This window comes from Gymnogyps californianus, chromosome 22, assembly GCF_018139145.2.
Source record: "Gymnogyps californianus isolate 813 chromosome 22, ASM1813914v2, whole genome shotgun sequence".
Classification (NCBI taxonomy): Eukaryota; Metazoa; Chordata; class Aves; order Accipitriformes; family Cathartidae; genus Gymnogyps; species Gymnogyps californianus.
In genome coordinates, this window is record NC_059492.1 from 3,937,209 (window position 1) to 3,958,267 (window position 21,059).

The 21,059-nt window shown below is 45.0% G+C and overlaps 1 protein-coding gene across 2 annotated transcripts in view; it reads right to left on the bottom strand.

Annotated features, from left to right (window-relative positions):
• Window positions 1-21,059, bottom strand: part of ARID1A (AT-rich interaction domain 1A) — a 61,363-nt gene that overhangs the window by 28,575 nt on the left and 11,729 nt on the right. For both annotated transcript variants that reach the window (XM_050909884.1, XM_050909883.1), the window contains exons 2-4: window positions 8,837-9,049; window positions 7,659-8,120; window positions 6,544-6,657 (exon numbers count right to left, since the gene is read on the bottom strand). In XM_050909884.1, the coding sequence (XP_050765841.1) occupies window positions 6,544-6,657; window positions 7,659-8,120; window positions 8,837-9,049 (789 nt within the window). The remainder of the gene's footprint in view (window positions 1-6,543; window positions 6,658-7,658; window positions 8,121-8,836; window positions 9,050-21,059) is intronic.

Below are 21,059 nucleotides of genomic sequence, written 5' to 3' on the forward strand. Positions count from 1 at the left end.
TTTTTTTTTTTAAATAAAGGTTTCTATTTTCCTGGGTAAGACCTGATTCAAAATTATAGTAAAAACCAATTACACAACTCCTCCTCCAATTACCAGGACTTGTTTGAAATCACAGCACGAACCTTGCACCCACAAGGGTGCGGGCACAAGCCCACCCGAGCAGCGTGGCCGCTGCAGGAAGGGAGCGGAGCAGACCGAGCCTTGGGCCCCTGCCATGCTCCACATTTGAGCGCCATGCGGAAACAGTTCTCTCCACGGCATTTACGATCGTGCACGTCTCCAAGACAAGTCAATCCAGCATGCCAAAAGGACATTAACAGGAAAATGATTCCTGTAAACTGAAAGCTCAGGTGTGGCAGCATTTAAAACGCGTGCAGTGCTGTCAGCCAAAGTTAAACACCTTCATTTATCCCTACAACCGCTCCACTCAGCAGATGAAGGTCACGCCATCATGGACCCTCCCTCCCCTGCACGGCGTGAGACCTCTGGCAGGGTTAAGTTTTGATGGAAAGGGAAGAGGACGAGGCTAGTATGTCCGACATCAGACTGATAAGAGGCTTCTGCACATTTTAAAGGGTCTCCAATGACACCAAGTCAGCAGCAAAAAGGAAGTGAAAAACTGATTTCCCTGCCCTACCACAACCAGCTTCTCGAAAGCGCATTTAAAAGCGAAGGGTCGCCTCACAAGGCGCACGCTTCAGCCGTTATGGCGCAAGGAGCAGCTCTGTGTTTTCAGGCTGCGGCAGCGCAGGGGATGCGTGTGACAGAGCACAGACTATTGTTCGGGATCCAAGACCAGAACTGGTCATCCTACAGCAATTTCCTGATTAAACACTGACCCGCCTAGTCACTCCGGCCGGGCCTAAAAGAACAAGAGCCCGTTCTCTCCCGAGCGAGCTGCCAGCCGTCCCTGCTGCCCACCTCCACGCGGAGGTCGCCGTCTCCTCTTTCCGTCGGGTCCGTAACCGAAATCGCTCCTAAGAAAACGAAAGGCTGGGGGTTAGGGGAATCTGTGCGAGGCGTGCAGGCAGGAAGCAGAGCTGAGCCGCTCGCGACCAGAATAGAAACAGGAAACGAGCCCGGCATCGAGCATAGCACAACCCGCTGCCAGCGCAGGCTCCCGCGAAGCTGCATCAGCGGCTCCGCGCGGCATCGTCTCGGAAGGGGACGTTTATTGGCGACGAAGGCGGAGGGCTCCGCGCAACCCAGAGCGGGCCCGGGCGATGCAGCGTGGGGTGGGGAGTTTCCTCCCGAGCACCGGGTCGGATTAGCTCAGTTCAAACCCGGAGGAAGGGGTGGGAGGAGAGAAAATTGCCACATGGACAAATAGCTGAGCAACCCTGAGAAGCAGGTCACAGGCGTGAAACATGTCACTGGAGTGGCTGGAAGATTAGGGTAGCTTTGCAAGCACCACTCCACGCTCTCCACTATTAGCAAAATAAAACAAAATTTTTTTTAAAAGGCACAGCCTTCTCAAGAAACCACACAGAAACGACGGCCACAATCACACACTGAGAAAAGCTTAGGCAGAGGAGCCTTGGTCAGGAAAAAAAACCATTTTCAACTCCTTGTATCACCGTAAGTTGGGATAGAAACCTTCGTATCAGCATAAACTGGAATGCACCAATCTCTCTAATACCAGTGTTTCAGGTATTGTGCTCCTCGGGGCAAGCCTCCGGGTGCTAGTGTGTTTACCTGCATATCCACTGTGATGCCCAGGCACCACAGCATGCAACTACCCTGCTTTGAAATGCATACAGCACTAATCCCTCTCTTAAGGCAAGCAATAAGACAAGCTCAAAAGGCCAAATACAAACCAAACAGAAGCAGGAAGTCCCATATGGAAAACGAAAAAAGAAAAAAAGAAAAGAGCTTGAAGTGACCAGCAGATTCAACTATAAAAGGTTCTCCCCCCCCCCCCAAATTGTCAAAATTATTAATTTTAAGCTCAAAGAATTTGTAAGAAAATGTTCATTTCCTGGGCTGCACCTCCCTCCCCATCCACCGCAGCTCTGAGACAGTTTTTTGCTGCATTTCAGCCTGTTGCATTGATTATTTCCAGGTCAGGGGACGCAGCTGACAGAGCTCAACTTTATTCCACTTCAAGAACCTACAGAGTACAAGCTGAAATGACCACTTTGTAAGAATGGAAAATCCAAACGGTGCTTCCGTGACAACCTCCAGTGTCCAAATTCAGAAACTACTTGACGGAAGAAAGGAAGATGTAATCAAACAAAAAATACCCCACAACTGCTGGGGATATTCACAGAAGGGTTCTTTCTGCACAAGCTAAAATTCTGCAGCCTCATTCCCCTCCCCACAAAACCTAATTTTGCTAAATCCATACTGCAAAGGCCCAAGACCAGAATGCACGTTCAAAAGTCAAACATGGATCAGGAATTTGTTTTCAGTTGGTTATATTCCTTTCTGCCACTTTTCAGATCTAAAGTCAGAGATGAACCGAAGTGAAACGCAGCTGAATAAGCAAAACAGTTTTCCAATAGTGCAAAATACTGAGATTAAAATGATTCCCACTCCACATCAAGATGAAAATAAGTTGCTCAGAACAGGGATGGGATTTCTCCCTCAGGCTATGCAATACATTGACCAAAACAAACTAAGGACATTCTGGGGTAAGAATTCTGAAACATCTGTCCGAGCTGCCCCAGCTTGCTTCATTACATATTCACTGCAACAAAAACTCAAACGCAACCTTGCTATTTCAGGACCCCCAAAACCTTGCCACTATCTGTCCTCCTGGTTCAGCCACAAGTCCCACCCCATGCAGAACCTTTCCTATCAAAGCGTTGCTGAAAACAATACCTCTCACAAAAGTTTTGGTTTCCACAGATCGGAAAGCTTCACTGAAGAAATCCCAGAAGGTCCAGTGAAAAGCAAATACAAGCCAGTATATATTGGTATCAAATCAGTTTTGCTTTATAAATGGCTTTTGGGGCCAACCTGGAAATCCTAACACCACAGATACCAACTTCTGTGGTTGGGAAGGTATAAACAGCCTGGCGCGGCAACCACTGTCTCGATGCTCAACTCCTCATCCCTCTCAAAGACATCAGGAACTTGCACTCAACTCCTTCAAGGCAGCCCATGAGAGAGAGACTGGGGCAAGATAACAATCTGTTGCATGTTCCATAATGAGATACAAAATTCCTTCCAACAAACCTAAAACTCCAGAGAACTTTGCAGCAGAACTGATTTGCAATCCAAACCCAAATGGATGTCCTAGCACCCCATTTGCTTCCCCTATACTTGCTACCAGCACCTTCCACGTCTAAGCAGAAAGTAATTAATAGCTGGAAATATTTGACTCCTACAGACTCAGAATCCAAGCCTCAAAAGGTAAAGACATCGAATAAACTGGATACGACTTGCCAGGAAGAATTCTTTGCTAAGGAGAAGAGCCTAGGGAATCTCCTGGGAGAAAAAGATTTATACGAAGGATTACTATTCCCCTATTACACCCAGACACAAAAGACTACACTTCACTTCTCCCATACACAATAGCAATCCAAGTTTAGTTTAGCTGCAATCCTGACAGAGACTCCCTAGGGAAGCAGCAAATTCTTCACCTAGCCTGCTACAGGAAAAGAGTACCAGCCAGGACACTCACATGGATGCGTTACTCTTTAAAAGGCATCAGTGAGTTCAAGTTAGCAGCAGCATTCTCCCCCAAAATACAGCAAGTATCATCTTCAGAAAGGGAACAACAAACCAGGAAATACTTAAGCTAGAACAGCCTATAACACAAGCAGAAATGGAAGACCAGACATTTTGCTACTTACAGACGAGCAGACAAAGCATTAGAGAAATCAGTAATTTGACTGTTCTGCTGTTAAAAGTCTGAATACGGGAACGTCGTCAGGAAGAAGTTTAGTTAGTGACACAAAAGTCAGTATCAGGAAGATATCTGGAAGACCCCCACCCAGAACGATCAACATGACATTTCTGAGGCAGATCCTAATAAAGCCAGCAAAAGCTCACAGGAGTTGAGCAACTTGACAATGTCACCATCTAGGAGATCACCACCTCCTGAAATGGTGAGAGGATCAGCCGAAGAAATATTCCCCCCTTTATTGCTCAGAATTCCAACATTAATGTTGATGTACAATATTAATGTGTGAAGGCCAAAGACTCGTAAAGGCACTGGGTACATAAATTTAACGCTTCATAAGAACCTAAAAAGCAGCAACCTCCTCTTCCTGCTGGAGCTGATCTATGTTTAATTAAAGATGATGCATGGCACGATTTGCCCCGATTCCAAGATACCCAGTGAGCTATTCCACAGTGCCCACTGAGGCTTGGAAAAGGGCTCAGAACTCCACAAAAAATTAAAAGCCCACAAACTAACTATGCTTCTGTAAGTCATACATAATGGCAAAACAGGGATCTAGGAATCCTCCCGAGCAGGATAAAACTTTCTGAAACAGACAGACTGAGCAATATAAGGAAGATAAAAAGAAATTGATAGCACCCTTCCACGTAGCTCTTTTGTTTCTAAGCATCCCCAGGCCAAACTCCATGCAAGAGATTGATCACTGAAACAGAGTTGGCTTCCATACACCTCAGAAGTCCTCCCTTTAAACCATTCCACAGCATCACTGTCTGATGCGTTTCTCAATTTACAGACAGGGGTGCTGGTCTTGTCCTACAAGATCCTAACAAGAAGACAAGGAATTATGAAACACCTACAAGAATAAGGGAGAGTTTCTGCAGGGGGTCTCCCTTTTTTTTTTAGTTGTTGCCTACCAAGGAAGAGAAAGCCCAAAAATACACAGGGGCTGGGTAAGCTAAAGACTGCTTGATTTCTTAAATGCAGATTATTTGGTGATAAAGGCAGGAAAACAAGATGACTATAAAGTCTGTTTAAAATGGAAGCGAGCTTTATAGCTAGCCAATTCTAAAAGCTGGACTCATTTTTTGCACCCTGGATTTCTCTTCAGCAAACATCTAAAAGTACCTGATCAGAAATTGGTGGACATTTAAAACTTTTAAACTGGATCAAATCCCCTCGATTCTAAGTTCCTTCACTCTTACAGCAGAGATGGATCTCTTTTCTTAAACTGCTTGGGAAAATGGAAAACTTGAAAGGGGCCAAATACATTTAACCACAAGGTATAAAACAAACTCCCACTTGGTGCTGAGAAGGAGCCACTTCTGCTAAGCAGAGCAACTAATTCCTATAATCTGAGTCAGAGGGCGCTGATTGGTAGGATTCATGAAGGCTCTATCAACAATGCTACTGAACAGGACTTCCCACCGTTCGGAGCTAGAGCAATTTCTTCAATTACTTCAGTGGCTTCACTTTTCCTACATTCTTCGCCAGAAGATGGGTCACATGGAAGAACTTGTGGAGAGGCAGAGTGGAAAGAAACATGCTATTTAAAAGGATTTTTTCCCCAGGCCTCAGAACAAATTAAATCTTTGTAATCAGGGTCCAAAAGGCAGGGGAAAAAAAAAAGGAAAAGAAAGAAAAAAGAAACAACCCACAACTACTCCCATTAGGTGGTCAGAACTAGAATCACTTTGTATTTTGGGTGACAATTTGTACCCACAATCCAAAGGAATTATTTCAAGGGGCTCACAACAAAGCCGTTCTCATTGCTGAGAGCAAAAATAACTTTGCTATATACACAGCTCACTCTCCTCTGACCAATCCAACTGCAGCTGAGAAAACTGACTTAGCCAGTGGCTAAATAAAAAAATAAAAGCTCACTCACTTCCTACTGGTTACAATGACAGTAACCAGCAAAATCAGAACTCAGCAGCTCAAAACTGTTCCTCCAAGTCAGAGGCACAGACCAACTTGTGCAAACTCATCTAAACTTTTAACCCTTCTCCATTTTCTTGATGAAATTTTAACCCAAAGTTAAACTATTCTGGTCCAAAAACTGCTGGAACACTAGGCACTAATCTCACACCCAGCTGTTCACTGTACATACAGCAAGCAGACTTAGAATGCAAAAGACAATATAATTCTCCATCTGTCAAGGAAGGAGCTATCTGTGACTGATCTTCCTCACTCCAGGTACCAATAAACTTGTCTTTTTCACCAACTGTTCAGTCAGATTGGACCAAAGAAGCTTAAATCAGCAGTATAAGGATCCAATGACACAGAAAGGGAACCGCGCTGCCAGTCTGCTAACCACCAGTGCAACAGTGGGCTGAAGGAACAAGAAAATAAAACAAAAATGAGACACTTTCCCCTGAAGGTCAGGGTCTACTCAAACAGCAGTCAGGTACTTCAGACACTGCAAACAGAAAGCTCAAAAAAAAAAAAAAAAAAAAAAATCTTTTTGCTAGAACATGCAGACCAGAGTACTTAGGGTTAAACTTTACTCTCAAATCCATTACTTTTGTAAATTACATTTAATCTCCAGTGGGAAGCCAGAAGCTAATGACTTAGTAAAAAGCACAGGCAGCCTCCATCATTCCCATTTCCATGTGGAATACTACCAGTGCTAATTTATCCTGCTGTGCTTCTGATTGCCCTCGCCCCATTCACTTCTAGATCAGCGCACCACTCACCGGCAGGCTAGAAGGTCTGGACTGAAGATTCAAGTTCATGTCTTCTTGCCCTTTACTGGAAGCCATTGAGGGAGCAGATGATGCCTGGGACCCAAACGAGTCTTGAGATAACTCCTGAAACATCAAGAAACACCAAAAAACCCACAAATGGGAATAAAATAAAGGCTCTGCTGGAATCACTCTGGTATATTCTCACATTGTGGAAGAATTATGTACCCTCGGTGACATTTGCCAAAAACAGGAAATAAGACAGCAAAGAGTTCAAGCCAGCAGGCCTGCTGTTCTGCAGGAGGACAAACGCCGCCGGACTACTACAGAGAGTGTTGGGAGTAGAAGTCTAAAACATGACAAAACAGTAATTCTCCGGCTTTCCCTTATTACAGATCCTGAAGAACAGAGACTGTCCTGGGAGACTGCCCACTTAGCTTCTTGATCTCCTAACATCTTACGATAGCTCTAAGTACTTCATTACACAAACAAGGCAAGCCAATTAAAATCTTCAACTTTTCAAAAGCTACCTTGGATGCATTGCAATGTTTGCTAAAAGGTCCCAGCTAGCTTTTCACACAACTATTAAAATATTAAGCCTTGCTGAAAATAAATACAATTTATTAAAAATAAAAAAAAAATTTGCTTCATGATTTTATCTTCAATTCCATGCACTTGCTGCTTTATTTCTCCTCCCTAAAGCCAAGTTTTACATTTAAGAGCAAACTCTTCCGTCACCATCTATGTGTCACTCTGCAAACTGTGTTCTGCTATTGTGCTAAACCAAGTAGCTCTGGAGACCACCCGGATAACTTCTGCAGACCACAGCATGAAAACCATTCCGTTACAAAATCCTTTAGACTGGTATTGCCAATCAGCAGCATTTACTCAACACTAGTCTTCAAAACTGCAGTATTAGCGTGGCTTAGCCTGCTACCACCTTAACATCTCTCTGTAACAGATACAGATCTAGACACAACAGAGAAGGCAGCACATCTATTACCGTAATCATTCCAGCCAGCTTGCTGACGTGTAGTTCAACCGACTTTAATGCACAAAGAAAAGGATTTGCCCAAGTTTCTTTAAAAAATCACTTGCAGAAGGAAACAAAGCAGGAGACAGCCTACCTGAGGAGGGGGGAAGCGTTGCTGGGAGTATGCAGACTGCTGCTGCTGCGGCTGTGACTGAGGGTATGAAGATGACTGCTGAGAAAGAGCCGAGGAAGCTGTCTGCTGAGTTTGTTGCTGCTGCTGGTAGGGCGACTGTGACTGCTGCTGTGAGTAGGGAGGCTGACTCTGTTGATGTTGCTGGGCTGTGGACTGCTGTTGAGGATATGGAGTTGGGGACTGCTGATGGGGCGGCTGGGACTGCTGCTGAGAATACGCAGGCTGCGATGTCTGAAGTTGCGGAGGTTGAGACTGAGGCTGTTGCTGCTGCTGATAAGAAGGCTGAGAGTGAGGGGTCTGGGATGGAGGCTGCTGAGAATATGGAGGCTGCTGCTGTTGGGGATGAGGGCTTTGCTGGTTGTAATATGGAGTCTGGCTTTGCTGCCCATATGCACTGGGACCCTGCTGTCCGTAAGGAGGAATCTACAGAAGAGGAGGACAGAATTATACCAGTTATGAAAGTATTTTTACATACACACACAAAGTAAGATTATGCCCAAGAAGAAAAAATTCAGAGACCTGTGCAGAGCAGTTAACTGGGAACGTACTGGAAATGCCACTACCTAGATACTTCCCAGACAACAGCAAAAGTCACTTGTGTATGACATTATTCTTGGCAGTAACAAAATTTTAATAGGCACCGTAACTAAGTTTTTAGGGATCCCTATCTGACCACCTTTCAACGACAGTAACATTGAAAGGAAAGACTGCTTGCTTAAAAAAAAAAAAAAAAAAAAAAAAAAGGCAGCCTTTTGAATCCTGCAAACAGTCCAGCAGGAGCCACTTGGATCATGTAATGACCAAAACTGACCTGAAGTAATTTCTTCTGTAAAGAACAGCTGTGTCTTTAACAGAACACAGCGGAAAGAATATCTTACTCCCCTCGCTATTTATTTTTCCCTTGTTTGATTCACTGCTCTGCTGCTGCCTCTCTTAGAAGCAAGGATTCCACAGGTCCTTGTACATCGATCACACCTGGATCCAGGTGTGGTGCAACACATCGCCTAAAGAAATGCCATTTTACCTAAGCAACTGATTCCAACCTGATTGCAGGTCGTTCCTTCAGAAGACACAGTATTTTGTTGCTCTTCTGCCTGCCCCTGCTGTAAACAGAGACTACAGAAGCTTGGGTGCTCTACCTGCTGTGCATATGAGATGCTGCCCATTGTACTTTGCGTCCTGCTTTGCATTCCCATGGGATATCTCTGGGGAGTCTGTGGCCCATAGGGCTGTCCTGGATAGCCATGTCCTTGCTGTGGCCCCGCCTGAGGTCCCTGTTGTTGTGTGTACGGGTTGTTTCCTCCATACGGCTGAGGTCTCATCTTCCCCATCTGATCCATTGGGCTTGAAGGCTGCAAAGCAAGTTGCAACACACGATGTACATCCAGCTACATATAGGAATCGTTCACAACTTCCCAAAAACCCCAGAAGAAAACTTCAACAGGTTGGCACAGAGAAGCAGAAGCTCATCTGTCTCTTCTCAGGTGCTAAACCCCACAGTTACATTCTGAATTACAGCAGGATTCCTGCTGCCCTTTCAAACCTACAGCCGTTTCACAAAGAACAAACGCAATGAGAAGAAGTCATTTTATGCTGACATATCTCCCGTGGCCAGAGGACAGGAAAGAAGGGTGGAAGGATCATTAAGAAAGATGAATTATCAGTGTAAGTGGCTTTTCCCCATAGTAGGTAGTAGTTTAATGTCCAGATATTCCACAACAAGGTAAATTTAGGCTGAAAATTTAAATATTCACAAGAAACACTGCTTCTTTCACATATAACAAGGTCTCCCAAAACACTACAGGCTGTTAATTTACACTTACGCATTTCAATTAATCCATATTGATGTAGTAATACTGGGCAGTGCTACTGACATTCACAGCGTTCAAGACTACAGTTAAAAAAAAAAAAGCAAAAATGGAACATGTGCTTTGTGTCTGCTGCCTTTTGTAGAATAAAGGTTTCTAAATCAAATTTATTGGGATGCATGAAAAAAAAATTTGGCAGCCTTGAAAGTCAGGTCCCTGAGTTTTAGAGCAGACATGACGAGACGAGTGAATAAATGCAACTTTCCTAGGACTTCCTAATCTGTACTACCCCTGCCTGGAGCGAAGACATAAGAACAGTCAATCAAATTTCCTGCAAATACTATAAACCTCAAAACACAGTCTTTCTACCTAGGCAGTACTATTCCCACACTAAAGCAAGGACTGTTTTGGCGTAGTGACCTCTAAATGAATCCCAGGCGCAGTCTTTAACCTCCATCACTCGGACTGAATAAGAATTGTTCACTGATCTCCTGATGACCTAACTAATACCAATTAGATGTTTTCCACCAGATCACCATGACAATGGACTCTCTATTACACCATTCCTTCCTGCAACTAGCCCTAGGGTGGTATTTGTATAGATCCACCCTCTCTTGCTGAGATCAGGTGCTTGAGGAGTGGCACTACAGGCCTGCACAAGCAAATATCGCACAAAGCCAGCTCCTGCTGGAAAATTGAAAGAATCCCAGTGACCAGAACAGTATTTCAGTTATGTTTGCAGAATCCACCCTCCTAGGAAAAAAAGTTCGTGCAGTATGCTACACTTCAGAAAATCCTACCCCAACAGCCAGCACAGCTTGAAGTCCCAACACACAGACCCTGAAAACATTTGTTTGACCAGCTGTCTGCTACGTCTTGCCTGCCAGGCAAGCCACACAGCACCGAGCCCACGCCAAACAGAAGTAAGTAGGGGCGCAACGGGGAGTTAATGGTACTCTTGCGGGGCAACAGGATGGGCCATGGGAGGGAACGTAATGGAGATGGCAGGAAAAGCACCCCATTTTTGGTAAGGGGGGGCTACCCACTCAACTGAAATGGGGCTCCCTTAGACAAATTTGCATCAATATGGCATAAATCAATTAAGAACCAGGTCCAAGTCCCCTCCTCCACTCCAGTTCAGCCCTGGACACCCCTGCAAATACGGTGCTTGCCATCCTATGAAAGCTGTTCACAAACGACCATGTGCATGGCACCAGTACGATTCTCTCTATCGAGGCAGATTTTAGATGCCCTGCCACGCTCAGTTGTATTGGAAGTTTCCGTTTTCGTCCATACTGATACTAAAACAGTTCTGAAAAAGTTACGTTTCATGTTTTATGTTCAAGTTATCACAGATGTGTCTGCTGAGGAGTAACATGGACAGAGGCTGCAGGACCTCAGAGGAGGAAGCCCAGAGAAGCCCTAGATCCCTGCACTCCCAAATGGCTGTACCCTGCAGACCATGCCATGCACCCACACTGGGTTTTGTACCATGCTCTGAAAAGGAGCTTCCATTCTGGGGGGTCAGGAAAAAAAAAGGTATTTGATGTGTGTAGTCTGAATCCTCAGAGCTACAGTGACTTACCTCCTGAATGGCAGCACCCATGTGGAGCTTTCATACACCCTAACCCATGCAAATTGAGTTTACATCTTTCAAGCAATTGTCCCTAACGCTTCCTGAGTCTCGCCTTGTGGGTATCACCTTAGATTACCGACATCTTTTCCCTCCCCACATTATCTTCTTTGGTATGTAAAAACAGTGCCACCAGGAGTGCTTCCCAGCGCCTAGCTTTTGACAAGTCAAACCTCTCTTTCACCACCCCCCAAATACACACCTCCTTTCTTCTACCTGATCAAATGCAACTTTGGGGTTACTGACTAAACATTTCAGCATCTTTTCCATTTGTTACTTGCTTCCTCCTGGTTGTTACCTCACCTTCATAGCCTGCTAGCAAGGGCAGCTTCTCAAATACACTCCTGTTCGGGGATTTTTTAATTTTTTTTTTTTTTTAAATACACACACACCACATGCTGCCTCCTCTGCACAGATTTTCTTGTCTGTGGTCACCCACAAAGCTAACCATATCTTCAGGAAGGATAGAAACAAGGTGAAGATCCACTTTTCCATGACTCCTACAGGAAGCATGACGACTTAAAAAACTCCAAGAAACATTTGGAACTGTTTATGCAGCCATAAAAAAAAAAAAAAACCAAACACAGAGAAAAGAAAAAACCCAAAACACAAAACCCAAACATATTTCCAGGATGTGACCAAGTCGTCACCTTGATTGCTCAGCGTAGGAGTACACAACGTGCTTCCAAACTGCGCTGCTTTGAACTGCCACTCTTCCACAAGGCCCTAGCGCACACAGGATGCTAAAAACAAATATGAAGAGCATCACTCTGAATTACAGCCTTATAGATAAAATTCTATAAACAGAAGAAATGTAAACGCCAATTAATCTCTAATGAAGGAACTATTTCATACACACACTCCTGACTCGTTGCAAACCAACAGGCTAATTCGTGCTCCCTGGGGCTGCCGTGTACATCTCAAATGCTGCAACGCATTGTTTCTTCCTTCAAAATCTCCCATTAAAGACACACATCTCTTTCGCTGACAGGGCTTTAACTGCTCTCGTCTTAGCAGTGTTGCTCTGGCTTAAAGAGCCTACCACCAGGAAGTCTACTTGAATCTGCTATCTCAATCCTTTTAGGTAATTTAACTGCACGTGCCTCAAGAAAAGAACAGTCAAAGTTGAAACGCAGTGAAGTGCAGATCGATCCAAGAGCTCGTGCGAAGACTTTAGGGGGAGCGGAGGTGCTGCACAGCTCCTTTGTACACCCATGTTACATGAAATGGGTAAGCCAAGAGGAAGCAACGCCTGTTCGCTTGCAAGAACACTTCAGGATAAATAAGGAAATACCAAACTCAGACTGCAAAAGGCTGGAGATTCTTCTCTGGACTGATACATGGGAAATCCTTTCAATAGGAAACCACAGGAGTAGATTACTGTGATTACACTTCAAAAGCAAAGGCCTTGCCACAGAGAGACATAATTGAGAGAAAGTGTTGCTCCTTGATCACTGAAGTCCAGACCCCCTGCTTACACCTCCTTGCATCCATAGAAATCGCTTCTATTCTCCCCTCAATCTCAGTACTTCTGCTGTTTCATAACACTGTTAAGTACCAAAACTTGGCAAAACATAGTCCTGTCCCCAGTCAAGCTTTCAAAAGCAAAGTTGTTTGGTGCGGTGTGTAATGAAAGCGACCGTAAGCCAGTGCTCCAGAGAAACTGCTGAGCTTTCGAGAAAATTTAAGATATTTCTAGACTGAGAGCTTGTAACAGCAAGCCCAAAGCGAGCTCAAATTGCCGAGTTCAAAAGCTCTCCAAATCAGTACGTGTAACATAAAGGATGTCAGACCCCTAAAATGAAACGGCACTGTGAAAACCAGCTATTCTTCAAAAACAACGCTGGAGTTTTCCTAAAAAAAGCTTCTAAGCAGATGAGAGGATTCCACAAACAATTCTTCTCAGATTTTGTCCGGTAGAAGAGAAATTTGGCCTCCTGAAAGAACAGTTTGGTTAAATTGGAGGGGACTTGCTTAATGGTCCCAGCAGGAAAACGAGTAAAGGGAAGAGGCAAATCCCACTTTGGAAGCAAGAGCCAAACCCTCCACAGCTGTATAGAAAAATGTAATTCTGACTTTCACGATTACCTTATTACGTATTTGTATTTTATTATGCCAGAAGAAGAAAAGGAAGGAGAGTCATTTACTGAACTCTCCAGTTTCAAATCAGCATCGTTCAATTATTGGCAAACGTGGGTATTGGCAAACGTGGGTATTGGCCACAACTGGCTTCCTCAGCTGCCCAAAAAAAATAGAAAGGCCAAAAAAATAATAAAAAAGCCCCACGCTCTCACCTTGGATTTGAAATCTTTTCCTGACCAGATCTGTTGTCCATTTTTTGTGATAAAAAATAATAAAAAGCATTACTGGCTGTTTAACCGAGAGAAGCCCTAATTGATTCCCACAGTAATTAACCTGCATTTTACCTCGGAGAGTGGTAGTTAAGGAAGTCGGCACTGCTATTTATAACTCATCTCAAATTGAGGGCAGACTGCCTAAAATCTAACACATCCCAGCTGTACTCCTGTTTGAACTGGGGCCAAGGGAATTTTTTAAAGCAATCTTGGCACTGAATGAATGACACCAACAGTATGAGCGCGCGTGTGGTTGTGTTGTGGTGACGTAGCAGTGGAGGTGGAAGGGGAAGGGGGGGCAGCACGCCGTAATCCCTCTCCCAAGCCCGCTCGCTGCGTACAGGCTCGGCCCCGGCCGGTACAACACGCCGGAGCCGCCCACCGAGAACCAAACACAGGAAACGTCTTTTCCTGTGGAACGCCTTGAAGTGAGAAGCACATGGCTAATCTGCATAAAAGCAAAGCCACACCACTCCTGCCAGGAAGGTTAGTGCTCGTAATCTCTGGCCATGGAGCTGGCTGCCTGCAAGGACTTGGACCCGCGCCTGATAACCCAGAAAGAGCCGAGAACAGATGGGCAAGGACCCCGGCAGAAACAGCACCGCGCACGTGACTCGCCACATGGCCCCGCGAGCACAAACTATTGTTTGGCCGCTGAGCGCCAGTACAAAGACAAGCCCGACCGGGCCCTGCGAATTCAGCGAGAGGAGGCAGCTGCTCCCCTACCATCGTCAGGCTGGCCGGAGGACGGGGACCACCGAACCCCAGAGGCCTGGAAGTCGCCAAGCTGAGAAGATGCTGACCAGCGCCAACGCTGGTTAACACCGTCCCGCAGGCTCAGAGAACGAACTGCTCACCTCCCCGAGGCTGAATCCGGATGGGAACTTACTGAAGTGAAGAAACTAGGTCTTGGTAGAAGAGCATGCTCTTTCCTCGTGTCTCCAAACCCTCGTTACCCAAAGGCAAGGGCAAGTAGTCTCTGCAGCCAGTGAAGTTACAAAGCAGATTGCCGTGTTGGCTATAAAAATTATATTAGTGATGGACAATGCCGGGAAAGGGGAGTCATTTTCCCTAAGAATTAGTCAACTGGGATCATGGTCATATTGGATTTAATCATTGAAACCAGGCAAGAGAATACAACCACCCATGCTCCCCCAACCTTTCTGTGCCATTTCTATCAAAACCAACAAGCTGTATGAAGCAGAGAATCAGTGACACCAGCATCAGCTTAACAGGCTGGTAACACCTACAGTGGCTCATGAAAAAGACCTGGGTTCAAAATCAGCAGCTTTCCCTGCCCGTTTTCCAGTGCCTTCCACCCCATTGAGAAACACCAACCATGCCAAGGCAGGCAGGGGAACCTCCATGTGAGAGTCATGGCAAATGGAGAATCACTCAGGAAAAATGTTTTGTCTTGATCGCAAGGCTGCCAAGACGCTTTATCAACTGAGCATGAATGTTTCAAAAAAGCAACCCTAATCAAAGTGGAGAGGCTGCACTGACCTTTGCCTTTTCTAGTACGTTCCACATCCTCTGGAGCTACCAAGAGCTCAGGCTGCCATGAGACACCAATGCTGGGTCAGGTCCTGGAGGTCCCAACATCCAACACCATCAACACGCAGCATCCACGCTGCCTCCAGGAACGAGGGCTTTGACCTCCCGCCTCTAAGCCCTCCCCCTAAACTAAACCTCTGCCATAATTTCAAGTTTAAAGGGCACTATGAGAGTTACGCGGCCCGCAGTATCAAGGCACCAGTGCCTTGATCAAGACAAACCAAATTTTCCGCATACTCACCAGTGTTAAGCTCTATTAGGTGTGATGGTACCTGCACAGAAAGCTCAGGTACTTGCGAACAAGCGTGAAACACATGGGAGGGATTACCCCAAGCTGGCACGAAGCCTCGCAGACCCACCAAAACCAGGCAGGCTGTGACGATTCACACTAACTGAAAGACTGACACAAGCAGTTACTCCCTTGCGACATCATGCAACCATGGCAACGCCATGACGTCACTGAGAAAACAGAACTAACAGGGAGGGGGCGACATGACGACATCCAACGGGCAACACAAGATGCTTCAGCCAACCCTACTTTCAGCCGGTCACTCTCATGCCTCAAGTCTGCACTTCAGACACTTTCATGCCTGTCCATATCTCCTGAAACTCCATGCACAAGTGACTCCAATTCCTCCGTAACCAGTCTAGAGAGTTCAAGCTGAGAAACGAGCACAAACTAACAACCGTCCTCATTCACGAGCAAACACAGTTCATCTTCCAGTGAGGAACACTTTCATCTGATCTATTTAAGGTGCAACTGGCTGTGCTAAGGTCAATATCCCAGCCTGAACTCGCTGCCTTTTATAGCCTTCTGAAGGGCCAGTGCACTGGGTCATACTTCATTGCCTCTCTTCCTATGGTGGTCTGCTTTTAAAGAGAGATGGAAGAGGCTGAGGGGAAATTAAAGTTAAAATAAAAAGAAAAATCCTCCTGTAGTAGATGAAGATGCCCCCAAAAGACAAAATACCTAGAAAACCCCACAGTACACACTACACTGATGTGTATCAAGTGTCTCACCAGGACAGTTTAAACGACAAGCGTGTTTTAGTGAGAATGTCATCACAGAAATATGCACTTCCTTTTTTTCTTTTCCCCTCCCTTTTTTAAACTTGAGAAATCCACCAACTTCCTTCAGTCCCTCAGCATAAGCAGGACAACACACCAAGCCTGCGCTAGTACTGCTCAGCACCCATCAGTTACTTTCCTTGCCTACCCTCCGGGGCAGTACCCATCACTTTGGGAAACAGGCACTCCAGCAATGAAGCAGGCTGGGTTGCTCTACCTCACACCCATAAGCTTGGGGTACCAAAACCTGACTTTTGGAATACAGTACAGGATTGCTTTCAGGGTTACAAACACTCACCCTTTGGAAACTTGCAGGATAAATCTATTTTTATGTAAGCTACGGAAAAATAGTCCCCCCTCCCCCCCCCGCAAATCCTAGAATCTAACTTAGATTTGAATACATAACCAAGAGGTGATGTATCATTATCATCTCACTATCAATGGCCAATCTAGATTAAATTATGGGTTGCCAAAGTGTTCAGATAACTGTCCTCTGCTCAACAGTTTCAGTTCTGCAACTAGAGGGAGCCTGGTTTTTCTTCTGACTTTTTCCAGTAGGTCAGAGTTTGACCGAAGACACTTTCTATTCCTCTAATCTTCTGCTAACACACAGACCTCAGAATAAGCTAATGATATCAATGCTACACACAAAAGGAAAACAAGACATTTTCTAAATTACTTCAGTCACCTGCTTCTAACTATTTGGAGCTCCTGTAAACTTAAAATCAGCCCTGTTAAATGTTGCTCCTTTCCTTGATCACACATTTATTATGCCAGTTCCTTTGGGGAGATTTTCTGTAAATCCAGGATACTAAGTTTTACCAGTGGAAAAAAGATGAATAAGTTTTCTCCAAGCAGCTATACTGTGAACTATATCTCCCTGGCTAAACACAATTCAGTAATTACCCTATTAACATTTCTCAGCAAGAGGCCAGTCCACACATCTCAGAGGACTTTCCTAAGTACCACTCTTCCTAATACTCTTCAAATTGATTAAAACTGACCAGAGTTTTGCTTACAGGATGTATCATTATGGATCATTTTATTCCTGAAAGAAGTCAATCAGAAGAAGGTGATCTGGTGGGGAAGTGAAATGAGAGCCCCACCTCAAACCCTCACTGGAAATAACCCGACAGGGGTACAGCATTTGTGCCCAAGTACACACAGGGTTCTGGGTTTTTTCTATTTTTTTCAAGAGGTGGAGGGCGGGAAGGTGCCAAGCCTGCCTGTGTTTTAAACAAAGTGCATTTGTTGATCTCATCTTTCCTTCCCAGCCTGACTTTAAGCCCTCCTTAACAAATTCCCCAAATCCAGCTTATTGAGGCTCTGGATTTCAGTTCCTTCAGTCAGTTGTTCTCTCTGACACATGGCCACGCTGCTTATCACACCACATTATTTAGGTATCTCTCAGGACCCTCGATACAATATTTCAACCACTATCATATCTAAAGATGACACACAACTGGTTTTCTGCCATCTTCAGGATCTGCTCAAAGGCAGATGCTTGCTCACATTAACAGGCCATTTTTCTGGACTTGTGAAAAGCTGTAGTACAAAAAGACCTGAAGCAAGGTTTACGCAGTAAACACTGAGGTGGGCTGACCTGGGAGAGGGGGAAACTCTGCTTTGTTTTTATGCGAAGTTAGCACCAGGCCGAACCTTGCCCACAGCCGGGCTCACACAGTACCCTCGTCCTCCCAAGATGCACAAGCAACACGACAGCAGGTTCCTCGTGGACACCTCTCCCATCTGCAGGGTCAGTGCACATCCTTGTGGAAACAGCACAAGGTATTCCCTACCACCTGAAAATTAGGCAACAGCCAGAGGATTCATTTCCTTCTCCCTCCTTCTCTCTTTTGGCAGCACAACACCGATGATGTGACTAAACATCCACGTCGTTTCAAAATACCATAATGCTTTTGCATGGGCTCTGAACGGCAGGGAAGAGAACAGCCCAAGCCTAGGCTGAGTCTGCCCGTGGCACGGCTCACTCTCGCTCTCGGCAGCAGGCTGGACGACACACGTTGTCCCTATCTGACAACCCAGCCCAGACCGGGTGACTTGGCTGGGCAATCGGTTCCTTCTTTATCAAACAGACACTGATGTGGAAGTAGGAGCTGACAACTACTTACGTGGTTGTTTTAACATGGCAGGAGATTCTGACAGACACTATTTACTGAATTGAATGCAGTCAAAATTAACAAAGGATTACGATTCTTTTGCAATAGCTGGAGACCAGTGAAATTTTCAGACATTTCACAGGTAGTCGGACTCAGATTATGCAGTTTGCTGTTTCGACGGGCAGTGGGATCTCTGATATCTCCAGTAATTTCAACTTAGATTTAAGGACGAAAATATAATTTCCTTCTATCCAAATAATTAGGTAACTAGCTATCCCCTCACTCTCAGACTTCAACTCACTTTAGAAGCACCAACCATTCAACCAACTCGTCCCAAGATTTCCAAAGTGCCACTGTTGACTCCTCCCAAAATCTAAGCAACACCAAGATATAAAGAAAACTGCGTCTCAGCTCCATGGGAGATGATCCCAAGGAACATGTGATAGTTGTAATGAGGTGGTGTTCCTTTTAAGATGGAAAGGAACTTCCTTCCTGAATATTAAATCAGGCTTTAAGTTTAGCCAACCTCCTACGTCTGCTCTAATGAACTGGAGGCAAGTCAACAAAAAGACAGTTAAGTGTCTCATTACAGCATTTTTGTTCCAGGCCTACTTACACACTAGAAGGAGCAAGCAAGCTCATGTTGTACCACAGAAATGGGACTGGGCCAAGAGCAAGCCATAAAAAAGGCAAGAGGAGGAAGGGCTAGGATGGAAGAGCAAAATTATACTGTCACCACTACTTAAGTGATCCAATTTCGATCAGTAAGAGAGCAGCTGTTCCAGATCGCTAGCAAAATGCAAAATATGTGCACTAAGCACCATTGAAAACCTGAAAGGGCTCCAGAAGCCCCGTAAATACATTCAGACAACTGCGACCTGTGGCAAACTTCAGTCATCCAGCTAATTCTCCGTAACCCCTGTTTCCTCTAAAACAAGCAATACTGATCTCACGGACAGATGTCTTTTGCTACTGAACACAGTGGACGTTTTCCAAAACTTTAGGCCTGAAGGAAGACCCAATACAAGAAGCTCACTAGTTTACTTTCCAGAACAAAGTTAGTTTTATCAATTCATTAAAAGCCCTTTCTGCACAGAAATCCGATGGGTCCTGGTGCACACTCAAGAGTTGATAAGGCACCTCCAGCATAGCCTCCTAGCCTTCTAAAAACAATTTCTTGCTAGCTCTTCATCCATAAAATGCAGCATTGCAGGTTTCTACCCACTTGTGTCTGTCTGAAAGCTCACTCTGTATTTGAATATCTCATCACTTTGCAAATTTGTCTCATTTTACACCAGAATAAATGGTGGCTGAACAGACTCAACTGCATAGGCAAATTCCCATGACCTCTTACCATGCCAGGTTGGTAAGGGCACACCCGAGAGACATCTCCGGATCAGGTCAGGGCTCTAAAACACGACAGGTCTCCAGCGGTCCCAACTCTCCTACTGCAAACAACACTAAGATGGAGGAGGACGCAGCCACGCTCATTGTAAGGAGCGGTACAGCTGTCGGACGCTACCTCATCTCAGCATGCAGAGCTCCATCTTGTCCAGAGCAGCTGCCTGCTTTAATAAGAGCTGCATGTCGGGGCCTGTAGTTTCTACAAGCCACGTTTCAGAATTACACAGGCCTTCCCTTGCTTCTGCAGAGTAACTGATTTTATTTAAAAGCATGTATAATGCAACATAAAGGAAGATCAAAAAAATCCAAGAAATCTGAGTTTTGGAATGAATCTGTGGAAGAGACAGGCAATCTCAGTTTAAGTTAGCACAAAACTCCATGCTCCATCACCCTCGCCTCCCAGACTTTGAATTCAAACTCACAGTTCAGTGGTGGACATCACCTCTGCCTTGCGATGGGGTAAGGTGGATCAGCCAGCTGTAATTGCCCAAAGGCACACCCTTATCCCAGCCAGGAGCGCTGGGGTAATGATCTGCTAATTACTTCAAGAGTATCTCAAACATACCTCAGTTACAGGGTAGCAGCTGACTTTCACAGCACATTTTGTATTGCACTGGCATTAGCCCTAGTGTCACCTCATTAGGAGCAACTTTGTACACCTTAAACCCTGTCTACCCCTCCTGACCCGCAGCAGTATTGTACAGGCGGGATCCAACACGATACAAGGTAACAAAGCTTTGTTTTGCTAATAGGAAGAAGAAAAGTTTTTCCCTTCTCATTACAGCGGCTGACAAATTCAGATGCTATTTTTGTGGATTTTATTGAGGCTTCTCTTATTTTAGCCTTAAAATTTAGTCTTCAAGACTCCACTTCAGTTCCATGGAACCAAAAATATTTAAAATTGCAGTAATGACAAGTTACCATCTGCATTTACCAAGGATGCACTCGGTAACTTTGTAGCAAGCAACAACCAATCTCCAGTATTTATACCCAAATGATCTATTTGCATCCAGAAAGCAGAGCTGCTGTCATCCCTGCGTTGGTAAGAGGAGAGGAGGTTGGGGGAGATGAAAAGACTACGTAGGCAAGAAACTCAGAGCTGCAGCCAAGCCAGCTCCCAGACAGCAGCGAAGACACACTACTAGAGCCTTCATCAAGCCAACGCTGTTGTGATTCAAGTTCGTTACACTTGGCAAGCCCAATGCAAATCCCAGCCCCACAGTGACACAAGGTCATTGTTATTTAAAAATAACAATTTGTAAAAAAAGCCCACCAGCCCTTGGTTATAGTGATTTTTGAAGCCTGAGTCCACTGCCCCATGCTCGCTTCTGTCCTTCGGCTTTTATTTCATCTACATCCAGAAAAATCCAGCTTTCTTTTAAAGCAAAATGAACAACGTGGGGAGTTGCTTAGCAAGTTAA